Genomic DNA, 24,090 nt, shown 5'->3' on the forward strand with positions numbered 1-24,090 from the left:
TCATTTAAGGTGATTTTTCTTCTTAATAATATCAGGTAGAAATGAAACAAGCCAAACAAACATAAAACTTAAGACATGCCTTGTTACTAAATAAAAATACCAACATGCTGTTACTTGTTCTGCTGATTATCATACTAAAGCAATTACATCAGCAGTCTACCTGTAAAAATTTCTTCTTCATTTCATCAAAGATACTTTGTCTGCATCTCCAAAACACATCCTATGGTATATAAGAACAAAATGAATTACAAATTATTTCTTTAAAATAAAGAGGTAAGACAGTGAAATGACAACAATTAGCTAAAAGACATTTTTTTGCAATGAAATCTGTATTAAAGTATTATACCACCCCTAGGAGTTTATTCATAACTTACATTTGTAATTTTTACATTAGGGCTCAATTACTCTTGTAAGGTTACTGAAAACCTGCACTACAGTGATAAAGATTAATATTAGCATGGAAAAAACCACATTAACAAAGAGTGGTAGCTTAAGATATAAGTGTAAATCAAATGTTCTAAGCCACATAATATTTTTTCCAGTTTTACTGAAATATAATTAACATCTAGCACTGTAATAATTTGAGGTATACAACATAAACATGTGATATATGTATATATTACAAAATGATTACTACAATAAGTTTAGTTAACATCCATCATTTCACACACTGACAATGTTTTCCTCTCAGTGATGACAACTTACAAGATCTACTGTCTTAGCAACTACTCTCTTAGCAACAGTGCAGTATTGTTAACTACAGTCATCATGCTGTACGTAACATCCCCAGAACTTACGTATCTTAGAATTCGAAGTTTGTGCATTTTGACCACCTTCACCTATCTCCTGTACCCTCTTCCTCTGGCAACCACCAATCTGTTTCCCGGAGTTCTATTTTTTTAGATTCTATACATAAGTGAGATCAGACAGTATTTGTCTTTCTCTTCCTAAATCACATAATATTTTGAGTCCATTAAAGGAAATTTGCAGGGAAATCTAGAGATCTCTGATTTAGCTGGTTTATAAATTTGGATTTTTTTTTAATGTTTTATTTATTTCTAGGAGAGAGAGAGAGACAGCGTGAGCAGGGGAGGGTCAGAGAGAGAGGGAGTCACAGACTGAAACAGGCTCCAGGCTCTGAGCTGGCAGTCAGCACAGAGCCCGACGCGGGGCTCGAACCCACGAACCGAGAGATCATGCCCTAAGTGAAAGTCAGACGCTTAACCGACTAAGCCACCCAGGCGCCCCTATAAATTTGGATTTTTAACATGATAAATAATCTTGAAGGTGGTAGTTGCTTAACACTACCACCATAGCTATTTTCTTTTAATATAAATCTTTTCCTTATTATGAAACAACCTTATTTTTCCAATTAAGGAAATACAGAAATATTAAAAAGAAAATAAAGGTAACCTATAATCAAGAGATAATATGCTGAAAAATCATGATTTTACACCATTTCACACTTTTTTCTGCACAAATCTTATTTTCCTCCAACTTCTTTAATTAATAAAAAGACCGATATATTAATTTAAAAAGTGCTTATTACTCACAGTAACTTAGATACTATTCTACATCAATGAAAATATTTTACATTATTTGCCTTTATAAGAGCAATAAATAACCTTTTTAACAAACAACTCTAAAATAACCCCTATAGGGATGCCTGATTCATTCAGTTAAGCATCCAGTTTCAGCACAGGTCATGATCTTGTGGTCTCTGAGTTCAAGCCCTATATCAGGCTCTCTCGTCAGTGCAGATCCCCCTTCCTATCCTCTCTCTCTCCCCTCTCCCCCTCACAAAAATAAATTAACATTTATAAACTAAATAAAACAACCCCTATAACAATTAACATTCTGATATACATCCTATCAGATCCCTCTCCAATCTATGCATATATTATATAGACTGCTAATTATTAACCAAATAACATCATTCTGTACACCATTATTTTAATTCTGCTCCTCGTCCCTCAACATTCATCTTTCTTTGCCAAAATATTTAGTTTAAAACTACAGTGGGGGTGGCCTGGATGGCTCAGTCCATTAAGCGTCCAACTTCAGCTCAGGTCATGATCTCACGGTTCATGAGCTGAAGCTCCGTGTTGGGCTCTGTGCTGACAGCTCAGAGTCTAGAGCCTGCTTCAGATTATGTGTCTCTCTCTCTACCCCTCCCCTGCTTGGGCTCTCTTTCTCTCTCTCAAAAATAAATAAACATTAAAAAAAATTTTTTTAAACTATAGTGTCCCATTATATAGAAAACCGTAATTTATTTAACTAATCTGCTATTAATGGGCATTTAGACACCTTCAAATTTTCACTAGAGCTTTGCTTATGTATACAGTATTTCTCCTAAAGATAACTGTCCAAGGAAAGAATTACTAGATCAAAGATTATGTGCTCATTTTAGGTTGTTGATACACGGTGCCAAAAGGCTATCTCTTCCACAAATATGAACTGAACTGCACCATCTGTCAAACACTAGGTGCTGAGAAAATAGCAGTGAACAAAGCCCTTGCCCTCAGGGAGCTGCCGTTTTACAGTAGGAACTCAACCATAAACAAATCTAAGCAATCAGGTATCTACCAACCTCAGAGCCTTCACATTTCTGTCTACTTGACCTGGAATGCTCTTCCCCTGGCCATCCTTACTTCCTTTGCACAAATATAATTGTGGTAGCTTTAAAATATGATCACAGATTCTCTGACATGCCTGCCAGCAAGAACAGGAGTCTAATTCCAGTCCCCTTAATTATGGGTCAGCCTTAGTGACTTCTTGTAATATACAGCATGACTTTCAAGGCTGGGATAGAAAGGGCAATACAGCTTCCACCTGGTTCTCTCTCAGACAGTTGCCGCTGGAACACAGCCACTATGTTGCGTGGGAGCCAAGTAGCCACACAGAAAGGTCATGTGTAGATATTCTAGCCACAGCCCAAATGAGATCCCAGCTGGCAACCAGCATCCATCACCATACATGTGAGGAAGCATTCAGATGATTCCAGTCCCAGTAGTTCAGCTGCTCCAGCTGATACCTAGCAAAGCATAAATGAGCTGTCCCAGCCCCACATTGCCTAAATTGCCTATCCATAAGCAAAAGTCACTAAGTTTCGGGCAGGCTGTTATATAACAAAAGATAATCAGAATAATCAATTTTTCAATCTGGTGTTTTTCTCATCATCTTTTTTTTTTTTCCCCTGTTCATTTTTTATACTGAGAAAGACAGAGAGAGTGGGGTAGAGGCATAGAGACAGGGAAAGAGAGAATCCCAAGCAGGCTCCGTGCTGTCAGTGCAGAGCCCACAAACCAGGAGATCATGACCTGAGCCGAAATCAAGAGTCTGACTGATGCTTAACCAAATAAGCCATCCAAGCACTCCTTTCTTGTTACCCTTTTAAAATTACAATTCTGTTAATAGTTTACATCTCCCTTCCTTGCTTCAGGTTTCCCCAGAGTACTTTTGGCCACTTGATGTATCTGTTTTAATTTTACCTATTTATTCTCTACCTCTAAGAAACCGCCACTATGAACCAAAATGACATAGTAGACTGGATTTACCTTTCCCATCTTAAACAACTAAAAACGTACACAAAATATATGAAAAAAATAGTTTTCAATAGTATTAAACGACAGGCAACAAAAGACAGTGATCGCTATGAAGGCAAAAACTAATATGATAAGCTACTGCCACTACAGGGAGGGAGAATCCAGGTAGAGTCCAGTAATTTTCCTGAGTTGAATAGTTCAAAGGGGCCAATCTGGCTAAAATTTACAGAACAGAATACTGAAGAAAAGAAAGCTGTGGAAATGGCAACATGGATCTACAGATCCAGGGATCTATAGAGTGGTCCTCCATGAGTATTGAGCTGAGTACTTCTCAGCATATGCATGTGAAGAAATACCTGAGGCAGGGGAACAAACCACAGTTTCAGTATCTCTGGAGCTCGTTTCACTTCCCACCAGCCAGGATGAAAAAATATAATACACAAGGCATCAGATAAGAGTACTCAGAAGAATACTGTCTCAGTAGTGGGACCAAATTAGGCTTAGGTTTAGACTTAAAAGCAAGCCTCAAAAACATCAAACTGTTTACAAGTAAATTAACTGCCTTCAAAAACAAAGCTCAAAAACATTTATGGGAATAAAAAATACCCAGCACCCATCAAGGAAAAATTCACAATGTCTGATATGCAATCAAACATAAATGGGAAGGTAAAAAAGCAGAAAAATATGACTCATAATAAGAAAAACCAACCTAGAAACAAAACAGATGACAGAATTAGGAGACAAGGGTATAAAAAGTTTATAATTACATTTTATACTCCAAAAAGGTAGGTAAGAAGAGGAACATCTGGCTAGCTCAGTCTAATAAACCATGTGACTCTTGATCTCAAGGTCATGAGTTCAAGCCCCACACTGGGCGTACAGATTACTTAAAATAAAATAAAATCTTTAAAAAAAAAAAAAAGAAAGAAAGGTAGATGAGTATGCTATCAAAAAACACGGAAGATTTAAAAAAGATCCAATTCAAATTTCTAGGATGAAAAGTGTAATATCTGAGATGAAATATATAATGGATAGGATTAACAGATTAGGTACCACTGAATAAAAGATTAATAAACTTGAAGACATAACAATAGAAACTATCAAAAATGAGTCATATTTCATCCATTTTTATGGCTGCATAATTTTCCCACATACATGTGTATATACACACACACACACACACACACACACACACACCTCACATCCTCCTTATCCATTCATCTACTGATGGACACTTAAGCTGCTTCCATACCTTGGCTATTGTAAATAATGCTGCAATAATCACAGGGATGCACTGGGCACCCAGGTGGCTCAGTCAGTTGAGCATCTGACTTGAGCTTAGGTCATAATCTCACCATTTGTGGGTTCGGGCCTACCATCGGGCTTTGCACTGACAGCACAAAGCCTGCTTTGGATTCTCTCCTCCTTCTCTCTCTATCCCTTCCCTGCTTGCACTCGCTCTCTCTCAAAAATAAAAACATTTAAAGCATTTTTTTTAAATCATAGGAGTGCACATATCTTTTCAAATTAGTGTTTTTATTTTCTTTGGGTAAATAAAGATGATAATATGCCATCTGAGGCAACATGCATAAACCCAGAGGCTAATATGCTAAGTGAAATAAGTCAGACTAAGAAAGACAAAGTGGAATCTTATAAAAATAAACAAGCAAAAAGGAGAATCAGACCTAAAAATACAGAGAACAAACTAATGATTGCCAGAGGATAGGAGGTGGGAGAGTGGGCAAAATGGGTGAAGGGGAGTTGAAGATACAGGCTTCCAGTTATGGAATGAGTAAATCATGGGAATACAGAGCACAGCATAAGGCATACAATGATATTAGCAAATGTATGGGGACAGATGGTTAAGCTACATTTCTGGTGATAAGGCTTAATGTATAAATTTGTCAAAATCATTATGTTGTACACCTGAAACTAATGTAACTTTGTGTGTCAACTATACTCAAATAAGGAAAAAAAAAAAAAAGACACAGGAAAAAATAACACACACACAAACGAACAACAGAAAGTAGAACAGAAACCATAAAGGCCAGAGGAAGTTGCACAGTATTTTTCAGGTGCTTACAGAAAATAACTGTTAATCCAGAATCCTAAAATGAAGAAAAAACGGTCCTTTGGGAATAACCTAGAAATTGCTTTAATAAGCAATCAGAATTCAAGACATTCTTAGATAAAGGAAAGCTAAGAGAATTTGTCCCCAGTAAAACTACTCTAAAGAAATGGATAAAGGAATTTCTCTAAACAAAAAGGAAATGATCAAAGAACAAACCTTAGTCAGGAAGGAAGGAAGACAGTATGAAAAATAAGGCTAAACACAATACACTTTCATTCTCCTCGTGAGTTTTTATTAAATGTTTGACAGTGACATAAAAATGAAAAAAGACTACTTCATATGGTTATAAATGTATAAAGAAAATATCTGATACAATTATATTATAAACAAGGAATGGTAAAGGAACATAAAGGAGTAAGCATTCCGTATTTTAATTGGTAAGTTGGTATATATATAAGATAAAACCCAGAGGAATCAACAGAACACAACAGAGATCCACAGAAATATGCCCAACTGATTTCTGACTACTTACAACAACTCAATGGAGGAAAGACAGTTTTTTCAATAGATGGTGCTGGAACAACTGGACATTAATATGCAAAAAAAATAATAATCCTCAACCTAAGTATCTCACCATATACAAAAATTAACAGAATATGGATCATAAATTTAAATGAAAAATATAAAACTTTCAAGGAAAAAAAAAAACAGGAGAAAATCTTCCAAGCTAATAAGATGAGGCAGGGTTCTCAGATGACATCAAAAGCATGGTTTCTAAAAAACTGATAAATTTCATCAAAATAGAAATAGTTTATTTTATAAAGACCCTATAAGGATGAAAAGACAAGCTACAGACTGGGAAGAAATATTTCAGACAACATAACTGACAAAGAACTAATATCTACTTAGAATTCTAAACACCTAACCCCCCAAAAATCTAATTACAACCTAAGCAAAAATCATGAGACATTTTAACACAAGACATAAGCAGATGACAAATGCACATGAAAAGATGGTCAATACCACTAGCCATTAGGGAAATGCATATTAAAATCAATGACATTATCACACACCCATCAGAATGGCTAAAATTACAAACAGTGACAATATCAAATGCTGACAAGGATGCGGAAAACTGGATCTTTCATACTTTCCTGGTGGGAATATAAAATGGTACAGCTACTCTAGAAAATGGTTGGGTAATTTCTTAAAAACTTAATATATAACTACCATACAACCCTGCAATTGCTCTCTTCCACATTTATCACAGAGAAATGAAGAATTATATTCACACAAAAACCTATACATTGGTTTTTACAGCAGCTTTATTCATAGCCAAAACTTGTAAACAATCCAGATGTCCTTAAACAGCTAAATGGTTAAACGGAGGTACATCCATAACCATGCAACAGCTTAATTCCTAACCAATTAAAAGGAACAAACTATCGATACCTGCAACAGCCTGGATGACCCTCCTGACAATATGCTAAATCTAAAAAGCCAAGTCCAAAGATTTCCATGCAATAAAATTTCATGTAAACATTTTTTAAATGACCAGATTAGAAATGGAGAACAAATTACTGACTGCACGAGATTAAAGAGGGCTTGGCAGTCATAAGGAAGTAGGTTAGGTTATAAAAGGACAACATGAGAAATCCTTATGAAGATGAAAAGTCCTTATGAAGATTTGTATCTTGGCTTATCAATGTCAATATCTTGGCTATAATACTGCACTACATACAGTTTTATAAGATTGTACCATTTGGAGAAACTGGGTAAAAAATACAGGAGATCTCTTTTTTATTTCTCCCAATTACAGGTAAATCTGTAATTATCTCAAAAAAATTCTTTTAAAAAACAGGAAGTCCTACTTATTAATAGTATTATCTACTCTTGCACCTCTCTCTTCTAGAGACTAAGAGAGAGTACAGAGGACTGCCTACTGTAAATGCTGAAGCTGAATGGAGGTGGAATATGGAGTGGGGGTGGAACTCCTGAGAATGTGTAGCCACAAGGTGGCCTTCATGCTGATTTGCAGCCCCAATTCACACTGTCTGGGTGGTATCAAAAACTCCAAGCCAAGAATTACATTGAAAATGGTTCCCAAGTATGACAGTAACAATCATAGTTTTTTTGGGTTTTGTTGTTATTGTTGTTTTGGGAGAACCCACCTGTATCCCAAAGCTCAAATAATTTCCATAAAAATAATTTCCATAATTCCAAAAAAAAGAACAGCTCAAAATTGTTTATCATTAAATACATAATGAAAAAGGCACCATGCGTAAGAGTCAGCAAAAAATAAAATGCAGCAGATGACACTGATAAAAGTTTCAATATTGAAACTACATTATGAAAAATCATGTTTAATATGTTTCAAGTAATAAAACAGAGCTTTGAAACTATAAATAGATGTTAATAATTAGCAGACTTTTAAAAGTACTGAACAAGATTCTTAGAAAAGAATATAACAGAAATTAAAAATATAAAGTTTAACAGGGTACTTAAAATATTTGAAAAAAATTAATGAACTCTACAATAGAACTAAAATTTTCTAAACTTTTATTGACACAGAGATGTAAAACATTAGGGCATTAAGAGACATGAAGGATACAGTAAGAAAAGCTAATATACATGCAAAAGAAGAGAGAGAAGAGAAGTAATGGGAATATTTAAATAGATAATGGCTAAGAACTTACAAGGACTGATGAAGGACACCAAATCAGATTCAAGAAACTCAACAAATGTCAAGCAAAATAAGAGTTTAAATGCATCCAGAGAAATGACAAATTACTTTAAAATAAACAACAATTAGAATGACAGCTGATTTCTCAACAGCAGAAATGGAAGCCAGAACTGAAGCAAACCTTTAATGTTCTGGATGGTGGAGGGTTGGGGGGGAGAGGGCCAAAAACAAAAATATGTCATCCCAGAATGATCAGTAGTTCCTTGTTAAAGAAACCTTTAAAATGGTATTCTCTTCCTTCTTCACCAGTTCCTTTGCCTAGGCACTCAATATTTTTCCTCATCTAAGAATCTTTTCTCAGGGCTAAAATCCCAGTCAACATCTAAATGCAACCATATGAGAGATTCCAAGTAAGAATCACACATTTGAGGCAGGTCAACTCATAGATCCCCGAGAGGCTTGAATCCTCATCACCAAAAAAAAAGGCTACAAAAGCTTGAGGCATCACATGCCTTTAGAACTTCATTGAAAGACATGAAGAAAGACATGTTTATATTATGGAAGATTTTATTTCACAGCAACCTCTCAAAACACAATGCATTACAGGCAGAAAGAAAAGTGATCCTAGAGGCAACGTAACAAATTCTGATTTGGCCACCTACCCTAATGACAATGAAGCTTACCTGATTTCTACTAAACAGCTAAGCACCATAATCATGTGGCACCATAATCATGTTCACCATGAAAACGATTCTCTGGAAAAACCACCACAAAATCAATAAATACATAATGTTAAACAGTTAGCTCATCTATTGCCAGCAAATCAGAAGCATGGAGAGACTTATCTAATACGGGATTGAGACTATTCATGGGTTTTAGCTTTAAGAAACCTGCCATATTTTGCTCTCCTGAGACTTAAGTCTTAACCTCACTCCCAGCTCCTGTACTGGATCTAGCACCCTCCTGGGCAGTACAATTTTTACTCAGTGTTTACACTTTGGTCCCAGAGTATTTATTTTCTCTTTAACAAAAGAGTGAAATACAAGAATAATACCTGCAAAAAATTAATTCAAAATGGATCAAAGAACTAAATGTAAAAGCTAAAACTATAAAACTCTTACAAGAAAACCTAACAGCTTCACGACATTGGAATTGGCAACTATTTCTTGGATATGATACCAAAAGCAGAGACAACAGTAACAAAAATAAACTGGACTTCATAAAAATTTAAAACATTTGTGTATCAAAGGCCAAAAGAGTGAAAAGGCAATCCATGGAACAGTAGAAAATATATCCAAACCAACATATCTGAAAACATAATAAAAAGGAATAAACTCCCAGAAAAAAAGAAAAGAAAACCTCAATGGTCCTAAAGCCATTAAACAAATTGAATCAGTAGTTAAGAATCTTCTAATAACAACCAAAACATTCCAGGCCTAGATGATTTCCCAAATAGTCAAAGATAATTCAACTTTTACAGAAAATGTTTACAGTTATGGAAAATGAGAGACACTCCCTAAATCACATGAGGCTAGTATGATATTAGATTTTAGAAAGACTAATATAAGAATGAAAAATTATAAGCCATTTCACTCATGAAAATAACTGCAAAAAGTTTGAAACAAAGTATTAGGAAATTAAATCTAGCAACGTAGTAAAGCATAATATATCATAACTAGGTTCATTTAACATTGGAAATAAGAATTTATATAATGCCACACAGTAACAGATTAAGAGAGAAAACCATGTCAATACATATAATACAGAAAAGCCATTTTTAAAAAAATTTAAACCTCTTTTTCTGATAGTGCATAACAAAATAAAGAATGTCCTTAACTTGATAAAGTGCATCTACAAAATTTTACAGCAAATATATTTAATGATAAAATGCTGAAAGCTGTCACTTTAGTAACAACACAAGGTTGCACACTAGTCACTACTTCTGATCAACAATGTACTGGAGGGATAGTACAATAAGAAAATGAAAACTAATCTAAGTGGATTAGAAGAAAGAATACAGTCATTACACATAGATGCCATGATTGTCTACCTAGAAAACCAAAAAGATTTACATATAAATTATATTAATAATAGCTTATGAAAGTTTACTATTTAAAAAAACAATACGCCAACAATAAATTTAAAATCCAATAAAATACCATTTACAATAGCATCTTAGAATACAAAGTACTCAGGGGTAGATATAACTAAAACTTTTAAAGATTTTTATGGAAAATTATAAACTCTCTTTGTAAGAAATTAAGAAAATCTGAATAAGTGATAAGATTAATGAAAGATGCATCATGTTCATCAAGGGGAAGATTCAATATTGTAAAGAAGTCAACTTTCCCCAAAGCAGTCTATAGGTTCAATGTAATTCCAATCAAAATTCCAACTCTGAGTGTGTATGTGTACTGAAGGTGTAGGGGGTACTAAATCTCAAATCTATATGAGTGTACAAAGCTACAAGAATAGCCAAGACACTCCTAAACAACAAGGCGGGGAATTTGTCCTACCAGATACTAAAAATTAATAAGAAATTACAGGAATTAGGACAGCAGTATTGATGCAGCACGTTATCTCCAAAACAAGGCCAGGCATATACACATGAAAACTTGATTAAAGAAAAAATAGGGTAGCTCAGTCAGTTAAGCGTCCAACTTCAGCTCAGGTCATGAGCTCATATTCATGGGTTCGAGCCCCACACTGGGCTCTGTGTCCACAGCTCAGAGCCTGGAGCTTGCTTTGGATTCTGTCTGTCTCTCTCTCTCAAAAATAAATAAACAATAAAAAAAGAAACAAATAAGCTTTTCAGTAAATGATCATGGGATATATGGATATATGTAGAAAAAAGAACCCACAATATTTTGATGCATACCTCATATTATATACACTGAAAAAAAATTGCAGGTGAATTAAAAGCTCAAATAAGAAAGCCAAAACTAAGGGTGCCTGGGTGGTTCAGTTGGTTAAGAATCCGATTCCTGATTTTGGCTCAGGGCATGATCACAGGGTCTCAGGATCAAGCCCCACACTCAACATGGAGACTGCTTGAGATTTTCTCTCCCCTTCTCTTTGTCTCTCTCTCTCTCTCTCTCTCTCTCTCTCTCTTCCCCGCTCCCTCTGCCCTTCTCCTACACTCAATTTAAATAAGTTTAAAAAAGAAAGCCAAAACTATAAATCCTTTATAAAAAGTAGTATTATTTTTAAAATCCTTTGATAGGAAAGAAAAATTTTAAGTATATAAAAAACACAGAAAAAGACTAGGACCACAGACTTTTTTTTTTTTTAAATAGTTTATTGTCAAGTTGGTTTCCATATAACACCCAGTGCTCATCCCCACAAGTGCCCTCCTCCATGCCCATCAGCCTCCTTCCTTTCCCTCCCATACCCATCAGTCCTCAGTTTGTTCTCAACATTTAAGAGTCTTTCATGGTTTGCCTCCCTCCCTCTCCCCCATTTCCACCCTTCTCCCCCACGGTCCTTCGTTAAGTTCCTCCTAATCCTCCAAACATACAAACATATGGTAGCTGTAAGACCACAGACTTCTTGAATTTAAAAAATTAAAAGGATGAAAAAATAAGCAACAAATTGGGAAAGGGCATTTACAACAAATGTAAAAAACAAAAGACCGGTATCTCAGGATAATAATAAATTCTATAAATCAATACAGAAAGACAACCCAATAGAAAAATGTCCAAGGACACAAACAGGATATTCTCAGAAAGAATGATTAGCTCACAAAGAAATGTTTTTTTTTTAATTTTTTTAATGTTTTATTTATTTTTGAGAGAGAGAGACAGCATGAGCAGGAGAGGGACAGAAAGAGAGGGAGACATAGAATCCAAAGACAGGCTCCAGGCTCTGAGCTAGCTATCAGCACAGAGCCCGACATGGGGCTTGAACCCACAAACTGCAAGATCATGACCTAAGCCAAAGCTGGATGCTTAACCAACTAAGCCACCCAGGCACCCCACAAAGAAATTTTTTAATGCACAATACTATGAGTGAGAAAAAAAAAAGACAGACTACAAACTAAGAACTCTCACTCATGTTCATGGGAATGTAAGCTGATATAACTCTCCAAGAAAACAGTTTTGACATTACTTATAAATCTGAAAATGCTTATTATACATCCATTAATATCACCACCATCAATCTATCTATCCATCCATCCATCCTGCCATCTAGCCACTCATCATCTCCTAAAGGAACTCTTGCCCCAAGTAACAAGAGACGTGTACAGAAATGTTTATAAGTACCATTGCTCAAAATAGCACAAAACTATAAATACCCTAAATGTGCTTCAATGATAAACTGTACTATATTCATAGAACAGAAGACTATGTAACAGAGAAAATGAATGAACTGCTGTTATGTACATCAACATGGATACATCTCCAAAACAAAAAATGGAAGAGCCAACTCATAGTAAAATATATGCCACAGACCAACAGACACATAATAATTCCATTTACATAAAGCTCAAAAATATACAAACTAGCCATTTTACTGTTTATTGACACAGCATATGGTAAAACAAAATCACAGTTATCAAAAATTTGGAACAGTGGCAGAAGCAGGCACAGACCTGAGGAGAAAGTTATACAGGATTTCAGTAGTATCTGTAATGTTTGATATCCTGAAAAAGACGCCCAAGTATTTTATTACTCTTCTTTAAACTAGGCTTAATATACTCATTTACTGATATTCTATTCTTCATAATAAGATGATATAAAAATGGGAACAAAACACAGATGACTAAGGGTTAAATTAATTTACTAATAATGCACATCTTATTTTTGATAGAATTAAATTAATACATCAACAAATACAAGGTACAAAATATCTTGATTTCAGAAAGGTACATCAGACAAAAACACTGCTATGCATAAAATGACATAATATACCTTAACAATTATAACTTTTTTTTTCAAATGTTTATTTTTGAGACAGAGTATGAGCATGGGAGGGGCACAAAAAGAGAGAGACAGAGGATCTCAAAGCAGGCTCTGTGCTGGCAGCAGAGAGCCCGATCTGGGGCTCGAACTCACGAACCACAAGATCATGATCTGAGCTAAAGTCAGATGATGCTTAACCCACTGAGCCACCTAGGTGCCCAACAATTATAACTTTTTTTAAAGATTTTTTTTTAAATGTTTGCTCATTTTTGAGAGTGAGAGACAGAAGCCGAGTGAGGGAAGGGGTAGAGAGAGAGGGAGACACAGAATCCTAAGCAGGCTCCAGGCTCTGAGCTGGGGCTTGAACTGTGAAATCATGACCTGGGCCAAACTTGGATGCTTAACAGACTGGGCCACCCCAGAGTCCCTCAACAATAATAACTCTTAATTGAAACCACTACTAAAAAAATTATGCCAAAAGATTATCTATCTTTGGTCCTGTTTTATTCAGCATTTTAAGTAATTATCTAGACAAAGGTATTAAAAAGATGATCACATTTAAGGAACAATCTAAGGAATAGTTAATATAATAAACAGTATCAATTTCAAATCTATCTCAATAGATATGACCAAAACAAAAATTTTAAATAGGAATAAAACCCATTATTTTTGTGCAAAAAATAAAACGGACATATGTGATAATCCACCAAATTCTACCTTTAAGAATTCACTAAAGGTGGGGCACCTGGGTAGCTCAGTCAGTTAAGCATCCAACTCTTAACTTGGGCTCAGGTCATGATCTCAAGGTTAATGGGATGGAGCCCAGGGCTCGACACTGACAGGGCAGAGCCTGCTTAAGATTCTCTCTCTCTCTGCCCTTCTCCTGCTCATATGTGCTCTCTCAAAATAAATTAAAAGTAAAAAAAAAAAAAAAAAAGAATTCATCCAATCATCAATGAATGTCCAGATACGAATATAAAAGGATACTCAGCAGAACATTATTGTAAATGTAAGAAGAACATACCAAAAGCTGTCTAATTAGACAAAAAAGAAAATAATTTATAAGAAAATTGTAACAAATCTATGCAGTGGAATACCACGCAGTCTTTAAAAATAATGTTTTTTTTTTTTTTAATGTTTTATTTATTTCTAGGAGAGAGAGAGATAGCATGAGCAAGGGAGGGTCAGAGAGAGAGGGAGTCACAGACCGAAACAGGCTCCAGGCTCTGAGCTGGCAGTCAGCATAGAGCCCGACGCGGAGCTCGAACCCACAAACCGCGAGATCATGACCTAAGCGAAAGTCGGACGCTTAACTGACTAAGCCACCCAGGCGCCCCTAAAAATAATGCTTTATGACATATACAGACAAGGGAAAAAATCCAATATACTGCTAACAAACAATGCTAGCCTTAAAACATGTACTATAATAGCATTTTTTTAAAAGTCTATATTGGAAAGGAGAGAGAAGGAAAAATTTCAGAATAAAAGAATCTCATTAAAGCATTAACAGTATTGTCTTTGAGGGGTAAAGCTAGAGGTGTTTTTTTTTCTTTATGCTTTCAGCATTTCCAAATACTTAGTACTGCACATGTACTTGTTTTTATAATTTATATGTAAATCATAAGAAATAAACTTGACAAATTTAGTCAACTTATATATTAAGTAAAAGTTTTAAGTGGTAACCTACTTCTACCCTCTCAAACAAGAGAGACAAAACACCTAATCTCTCAATCAAAAGTATACAATAAGAAAACAAAAGCAAATTTGCCTAGGCAACAGTACACATGGAAAAGATCTAGGGAGATTTGTGTACAACAAACAACATGATAGATCTACAGAAAACAAACAAACAAAAACTGGCACATCAAGATCAGGTAACATTAACAGACAATATGCAGACTGTGGGCAATGTGAGGGGGGCTACATAAGAAAATAGTTAAAGGAACTAAGGATATCTAAAATAACAGAAGGCTTATAATAATAAACTTCAACTACTAACTTCAAGTAATATATATCTAAATATAGATATATATCTATATATATCTGAAAAAATAGAGCCCAAAATGAAGACTGGAAGCTTCTTAAAAAGAAATTAAAAAGAAAGAAATATTCTAAAAGAAAACTATTCTTTAAATACTATTAAATGCTGTTCTAAAAAAAAGAATGTCACTTAATAGTCTTAAAATCACACATAACATTCTACAAGTTAAAAAATCTAAAAACTCCATTTCTGCAACAAGTGAGAGTAGATACACTTCTCCCTAATCCATCTGCTAAATACAACTAAAAGCACTGTGTATTAAACAAAGATAAGAAGACGCTGAAGGGTAAAGAGGAAGCAGACTGGCTAGGGACCTCAGGACCCAAAGAATGAAAGTCATGGTGGTTAATTCCCTGGATTTCTTTTTGCCTAATACATTCTGGTCTGAGTAAGCACAGACTGAAAAATTCCCAAGATAAGACTGTCTTTCTCCAGCTGAAGGATCAGAGGCAGCCTCACAAAACATGAAACTTCTAGACACTAATCACACTACAGCCAAACACTGGGGGACTGAGGTGGGGGTGAAGTTGCTCTGCCTTCATTCCCATCATCAAGGTCCCAGAGATTTCCATTATTATCTGGCTAAAATAAGGCACTCCCTTATTAAGTGTTCCACCTTGTCCCAATCAAGCAGGTATCCACAGAAGTTTAAGGGGAACCTGAATACCATCCAGGAGTAACAAGGCACCACTCCCACCTCAGGCTATAAAGGTAGGATGAAGAATCTGGACTTCTACCTCCACCTCTCTGTAATGAAGGAGAACCCCCTTTCTCCTGTTCGCATGGTATCAGAGGAAATCTGTTAAAACAGAAGATTTAAGTAAGATTCAGAGTTTATAAGACCCAAAACATTCAGGATAAAATGAAAAGTCATTTGTCATACCAAGAACCAGGAAAACCTCAACTTGAACGAGAAGAGAAAATCAATAGATGCTAACACCAAGATGATGCAAATACTGGAATTATCTGACAAGGATTTTAAAGCAGTTGCAGTAAAAATGTTCAACATGAAACAAATAAAAAAAAAAGTATCAGTAAAGAAATAGCAAATAAAATAACTAAAATTAAAACTCACTAGGTAGGCTCAAAAGTAGAATGAAGACGACAAAGGGAGGAATCAGTAACCCTAAAGATAAAACCGAATAGAAATTTTTATCTGAAAAATGAAGGGGAAAAAAAATCATTCTCAATTATCTATAAAACTGTAACAAAAGACCTAACTAACATTCAGGTCATCCAAGTCCTGGAAGGAAATAAGAAAGAGGGTGGACATGAAAAATTAATTGAAAAAATAATGGCTGAAAACTTCCCAAATTTGGCAAGAGTCATAAGCCTACATATTCAGGAAACTGAGTGAATCCCAAACAGATTTAATCCAAAGTAACTCACATCAACACATATCATAATTAAAATGCTTGAAAACTAGGGGTGTTTCGGTGGCTCAGTCAATCACCTGACTCTTGATTTTAGCTCCTGTCATAATTTCAAGGTTGTGAGATGGAGCCCTACATTGGTTCCATGCTGGGCGTGACACCTGCTTAAGATTCTATCTCTCCCTCTGCCCGTCCCCCACTCAGGCATGCTCTCTTTCGCTCTGCCTCTCTCTCAAAAAAAAAAAAAAAAAAAATCCTTGTAAACTAAAGACAAGAAAAAAATCTGAAAACTGTAAGAAACAGTATAAAGGGCAAAACAATTCAAATGTAGATTTCTCATTAAAAATCATGGAAGTGGATATTTTCCAAGAGCTGAAAGAATTGTCAGCCTAGAATCCTATATTTAGTGAAAATATCCTTCAGGTATGAAGGGGAAATCAAGACATTTTCAGATGAAAGAAAACTAAAAGATTTATTGCTAGCAGACCTACCCTAGAAGAATGGCTAAGGGAAGTTCTCTAAACAGAAATGGTAATAATGCAAAGAAACCACTTTATGTTAAAAATGAAGTATTATATTCTAGGATAAGGTATAAATGCCATTTTATAGAAATAATTAGACACACTGTACAAAAGTCTAAATAAAATAATTTGGAATTGACTCAATGTGATGTTTGGGTTATTTCCACAAAAAGCTAGACATCATGAGTGCTTAGTCAAGGCCACAACTATGCTGCAAAGTAAAATTCAGCTTACCTCATTTCAGCTTACAAGGTTTCCAAATAAAGGACCTGCTCTGAGTGCTAAAATGGTCTACTGATCTGACAATTTCTCTTCTGGGTATATAACCAAAAGAACTGAAAGCAGGGACTCATATGTAGCTGCACACCCATGCTCATAACTGCATTATTCACAACAGCCAAAAGACGGAAACAAATATTTATACAGACTGATATAGATATATGAATATATGAAATATATATGAAATAAGGTGTATTTATGTGTGTGTGTGTATATATATATATAAGGTATTTATGTCTCTCTGTATATACATATACATACAACGCAGTATATTCCGCCTTAAAAAGGATGGCAATACTGACACAATCTACAACATAAATAAACCTTGAGGAAATTATACTAAGTGAAATGAGCCTGTCACACAAAAACAAATACTGTAGGATTCCACTTATATGAGGTACCTAGAGTAAAATTCAGACAGAAAGTAGAATAGCAGTGTCAGAGATCGAGGGGATGGGTAGGGGAATAGGGAATTGACTGTTACTAGGTACAGTTCCACAAGATGAAAAGATATCTGGAGATGGATAATGGTGAGTAGCACAACAATGTAAATGTACTTAACATTATATAATGTACATTTAAAACTGGTTAAGAAAGTAAATTTTATGTGTATTTTGCCACAATTAAGAAATTAATCACGCATACAGCTTATGATAATAAATCTGGGGAAGTAGCAAAATTGTCTCCAAAGTGGGTTTCCAATAGTTCTATGTTACAAACACTTAATAGTCCCAAAAACATATGGATATGTGTAAATACATATGTAAGCATGAAATACATTTCTATTTTCTCTTGCAATCCAAAAAATAAAAACCTGCCTATTAAAGGCTTTCAAATGATTTGAGTGTATAGATTCATATATAGAGATATGATATAAATGCAGATTTCACATTTATATGTGAGTGTGCATATTTTCTCGCTCCTTTTTTCTGAGAAGACCTACAAACAATGATATCCCTATAACATTAAACACACCTACTGCCCAGATGGTGATTTCTGAATACCATTCTCCCCAAAAAGGATTAAGAGATGTCTGAAGAAATGACTGATCTTAGTGTTAGCGTTGGAAAAGTACAAGAGCTTGGAATATCCTTCACTTCCAGAGTGTAAGGAAGTATTCCAAGAATGGGGAGATATGTAAAAAGGACACAGGAGCCAGTTGAAAGGGTTCTCATTGACCAAGTCTAAAGTAATTTGAACATCAAAATAAAAAGACTATTATTCAATTTAAAAGTTTACATTAAAAGACTGTTGCATAGAATAGGAAGTAATCAAATGACTAAAAATGTATACATAGGTAAGCTGAAAACTGAATAGTAAACATGCCCTATTCCTTTTTTTTTTTTTTTTAACAGGAAAGGACTTTAATTTTTTTTAATTTTTTTTTTTTTTACAAATAGTTTATTGTCAAATTAGTTTCTACATAACACTCAGTGCTCATCCCCAAAGTCCCCTCCTCCATGCCCATCCCCCGCTCCCCCACACATCCATCAGTCCTCAGTTTTTGTCAGCATTCAAGAGTCTCTCATGGTTTGCCTCTCTCCCTTTCCCCCACCATTTCCGCCCTTCTTCTCCCCCTTGTTCCTCCGTCAAGTTCCTCCTAATCCTCCTATACGTGCAAACATATGATATTTGTCCTTCTCTGCCTGACTTATTTCGCTCAGCATAACACCCTCAAGGTCCATCCATGTTGCTACACATGGCCAGATTTCATTGTTTCTCATTGCCATGTAGTATTCCATGGTATAGATAAACCACATCTTCTTGATCCATTCGTCTGTTGATGGACACTTAGGCTCTTTCCATGTTTTAGCTATTGTGGAGAGTGCTGCTATGAACATTGGGGTACATGTGCACCTATGCATCAGCATTTCTGTATCCATCGGGTAAATTCCTAGCAGTGCTATTGCTGGGTCGTAAGGGAGTTCTATTGTTAGTTTCCTGAGGAACCTCCACACTGTTTTCCAGAGGGGCTGTACCAGTTTACATTCCCAACAGTGTAGGAGGGTGCCCGTTTCTCCACATCCTCGCCAGCATCTAGAGTTCTCTGATTTGCTCATTTTAGCCACTCTGACTGGCGTGAGGTGGTATCTCAGTGTGGTTTTGATTTGTATTTCCCTGATAAGGAGGGATGCTGAGCATCGTTTCATGTGTCTGTTGGCCATCTGGATGTCCTCTTTGGAGAAGTGTCTGTTCAAAACATGTCCTATTCCTAAATAATATTAAACTACTAATGATGGGCAGTAAATTACTAGAGAATGGCTATAACTGACCTAGTACTCCTTAAGGATTCCTTACAAAAAAATTTACTTTTAGATTTTATATCTCACTTTGTTTACTTAAAAGCTAAAAGATTAGCTACAGAAATTAATTGCCAGGAAGCTGAGTTCCTAAATTAAGTATAAAAAATTTTTAAATACAGTGAATAAAAAGTTTATGATTAGATATTTTTAATATTCAGTGTATTTTTAATATTTAATTTAGGAATAAATGAGTATGTAAATAAATGAGAATTAAGGGTAAAGACATTATCAAATCTGATATGAATCAAGTTATAATTTTTTAGTGACTTTTTTCAATTTTTGTATTCTCAAGAATTAAATCATTTTCTGTTTCATTTTAATGTGGGTGAAAACTGAAGTTAAAGTTCATCATTCAAATATATCACATTTCCCATTCCCCTGTTTAGCATTCCTCAACAGTTAAGCCATTCTAACAAAACATCTCTATGAATCATTATAATCAGAAAGTGATACAAACTGCACTTACTAACAAAAATACAAGACTTGCTTAGATCCAATTATATTTAATTCCATTCCCACTAGCATTCCTCTACAACTTCCCCCAAATGGTTTGGTCTTTTTAACCCTAGCCTTTTCACCAGTGTAAAATTATACTCATAATTAATTTTAGGCTCAAATTTCTCAAAAGAAATTTCTTTCATATATCTAGGATTTGTTTCAGTTTTTTTTTTTTTTTTAATTTTGCAAGCTGGCTAACTCAGTGGAGTGTGTGACTTTTGATCTTGGGGTTGTGAATTCAAGTCCCACACTGGGTGTAGAGATTGCTTAAAAATAAAATATAAATAAATAAGGAATATTTATTTACTTGTTAATATACTCAAAGAAAACAAATATGTCCAACAATTGAGGAGACTGGTTAGGAATACATAATACTTCACAAAATCATAAAGATTCAATATAAACATGAATAAAGACCACAACAAGTATACAGGAAAAAACACAGGCAAATTCATACACAAGATTTGCTTAGCTAAGAAATGAAAATGGCTAATTTACATTCTTTACTACTGAAAACAAACCACAAAAGAAGAAAATCTAAGTCTTTTAGGGAATTCAATAAACAAAATATATTCGGAAAATAATTTATAATACATACAGAGTTTCTGCTTTTGGAAGCATAAAGTATGCTCTTAAAACTTTTAAATAAATAGGGACACCTGGGTGGCTCAGTGTTAAGTGTCTGACTCTTGGTTTTGGCTCAGGTCACTATCTCACAGCTTGTGAGTTCAAGCCCCGAATCGGACTCTGTGCTGACAGTGCAGAGCCTGCTTGGGCTTTTCTGTCTACCTCTCTCTCTGCCCTTTCCTCACTCATGCTGTCTCACCCTCAAAAAAATAAAAAGAAAAAAAAGAAAAAAAGAAAAACAAAAAAAAACTTTTAAGTAAGTTTCTAAAAATTCTAAAAATTGATTTTGATAGTTTTTTTTTTTTTTTTTCTAGGAGAGAGAGAGACAGCGTGAACAGGGGAGGGTCAGAGAGAGAGGGAGTCACAGACTGAAACTGGCTCCAGGCTCCGAGCTGGCAGTCAGCACAGAGCCCGACGCGGGGCTCGAACCCACGAACCGCGAGATCATGACCTAAGCGAAAGTTGGACGCCCAACCGACTAAGACACCCAGGCGCCCCTAAAAATTGATTTTGAAAGTTTTAAAATTTTCCAGATTGATTTTAAATTTTCAAACTTTTTTAGTGCAAGGGCTTTTACTATTTAAAGGAAGTTTGACAATAATCACTCTGCTCTACAACTGCTTTCTAAATTCAAATCTTTATATAGGAATTTTCTAAAAAACAACTTTCTACCTATTATAAAAGCTTAGTTCAAAGCATAAAAGACTAAGTATATTCTACTTTACTTATGTGATAAACTAATTTGCATTAACAGGTACTTATTCAATATATCAGAATATGGATTTTCTGAATTTAAAGTAATATTCAATAAGATATAACATCAATTGCCTGTCAATTTATGACATTTGGTTCCAAATCATAGCACACTCAAGTAATAAAGTATAACAGTATAACTTAGATACCGAATGTCTTAAAAATTTTGTAAAAATAACTATGTTCATACCTACCGTTTGTTCTCTAATATTAGTATCTCCCCCTCCTTGCATTCTATTTTCTTCTAAAATACCCAAAAAACAAGCTCCCAGAACCTTATAATATTATAAGAAAACTAAATATATAAATATATAAAACTCTGGACCATTTGGGTGGCTCAGTCGGTTAAGTGACTTCAGCTCATATCATAATCTCATGATACATGAGTTCGAGCCTGGCATTGGGCTCCCAGGCTCCACACTGACGGTGCAGAGCCTACCTGGGATTTTCTCTCCACCTCTCACTGCCTCTCCCATGCACTCTCTCAAAAATAAACTTTTTTAGAAAAGTAGTAAGTATATATCTAAAACTCTGAATTCTATATAACCTATATTTTACTTGTAACAATTATATCAAGCAATCAATTAGTACAAACTTAACAATATGAAGTTTCAGAACTTTAAAAAAAAAAGTTTAGGAGGACCTTAGTGGCTGAGTGGGTTAAGTGTCTAACTCTGGATTTTAGCCCAGCTCATGATCTCATGGTTTATGAGTTCTAGTCCCACATCGAGCTCTGCTCTGACAATGCAGAGCCTGCTTGGGATTCTTTCTCTCCTGCTCTGTCTACCTGTTTCCAGCTCAAGCTCACACACTCTCTCAAAATAAATAAACTTCGAAAAAAATTTTTTTACGTTTAAATCTACCTATGAGCAATGTATTTTACTTGATGGTTAAGAAACCATCCATCAGATGACTCATCACACATGACATAAAATTATAATATTTAAAGCTAGAATGGACGTTTGGACATCAGATTAAACTCCTTATTTGACAGACGAATAAAAAGAAATTCTGGAACCTGAAGTGACTTGCTTGCTTTAAGATCACATATGAACACAAATGTACTAAGAAACAATAGCTTTCTGGGGCACCTGGGTGGCTCAGTCATGATACTGCAGTCAGTCAAGCATCTGACTCTGGCTCAGGTCATGATATTGCAGTTCCTGAGTTCAGGAACTGAGTTGAGTTCAGCCCCATGTTGGACTCTGTCATGGAGTCTGGAGTCTGCTTCGGATTCTGTGATTCCCTCTCTCTTTGCCCCTCCCCTGCTCACATTCGGTCTCTCTCCCGCTCTCTCTCTCAAAAATAAATGAACATTAAAAAAAATAACAACAGGTTTTCTGATGACTTTAGAAATGTTAATATATTTGTGGCAAAAAAAGTTATAATGACATTTTCCCCATCACCTCTATCCCAAAATTCCTCCTACTTCTGCCTTATTTCTTTTAATAGTTGTTCTACTACTGGAAATGGGTAACCCACTAATAATATACTGTAGGTATCTAAACTTAGAAACTAAACAGACTACTCTCAGGAGAGGAAATAATATGCCCTTTACTATTCCTGTTATCTTTATTTTTGATTACAGCAAAGTTTTCTTGTATGAGTAGGCTGTTGTTGACAAGCAGTGACTCAGCTTCTGATACAACTGACTTGTTTACAGGTCTTAAATGTTCTACTGCATTATTACTAGCAAAGAAGCTTGTTTATACGATCTATCTGTTACCATGCTTTTATTTAGAAGCATTAATAATTTTAATGTAAAAATATCACATGCCTGTAATACTCTGAACATGAAATTGTACAAATGAAAAAAAAGGGTAAAGATTACTTAAAACTATCATAAGACCGTTTGAATTTCCTGTTGGAGTAGTGTATAGTGCAAAGAGCAATGTACTGCTGCGGGCAAAAGATCAAGGCTAGAACCCTCAGGTCAAGGTGGCTACTTTTCTTTTAGCTATATAATTGTATGCAGGTCATTTAGTTCTCACTTTCTCACTCATTTAGTCCACAAATAGTTTTTCTGACGGTCAAGAGAAAACATCTTGAAAATACCCCACAGGTTACAATATAATAATATCACACAAAAGGTATTAAAATTTAATTACAATTCACAATATTTAAAATTTCAAAAAGTTATCTTTTTTGGGTAATATGAATGTCATCAGACAGGAAAAATCTACAAAGATTTTTTGTTTTCAGATTGCATGGCCTTCTCACAAAAGTTAAAAACCTACTACTATAAAAGCAGTAAAAACAGGGGCACTTGGATGGTTCAGTCGATTAAGTGTCCGACTTCGGCTCAGGTCATGATGTGGTTTGTGGGTTCGAGCCCCGCATTGGGCTCTGTGCTGACAGTTCACAGCCTGGAGCCTGCTTCAGATTCTGCGTCTCCCTCTCTCTCTCTCTCTCTCTGCCCCTGCCCCACTCACGATGTTTCTCTGTCTCTCAAAAATAAATAAAAAAATGTTTAAAATTTTTCTTAAAAATAAAAG

General features: G+C 35.1%; 1 protein-coding gene across 4 annotated transcripts in view; it reads right to left on the reverse strand.

Moving 5' to 3' along the window:
* The window catches only part of USP47 (ubiquitin specific peptidase 47), a 114,157-nt gene that overhangs the window by 73,279 nt on the left and 16,788 nt on the right, over positions 1 to 24,090 (reverse strand). For 2 of the 4 annotated variants that reach the window (XM_039240911.1, XM_039240909.1), the window contains exon 2: positions 161 to 220. The exons of the other annotated variants lie outside the window; for them this stretch is intronic. In XM_039240911.1, coding sequence (XP_039096842.1) covers positions 161 to 220 — 60 coding nt within the window. The remainder of the gene's footprint in view (positions 1 to 160; positions 221 to 24,090) is intronic. 4 annotated transcript variants of the gene reach the window in all.

This window comes from Hyaena hyaena, unplaced genomic scaffold (genome assembly GCF_003009895.1).
Source record: "Hyaena hyaena isolate Hyena2069 unplaced genomic scaffold, ASM300989v1 scaffold_183, whole genome shotgun sequence".
In the NCBI taxonomy this organism is placed as follows: Eukaryota; Metazoa; Chordata; class Mammalia; order Carnivora; family Hyaenidae; genus Hyaena; species Hyaena hyaena.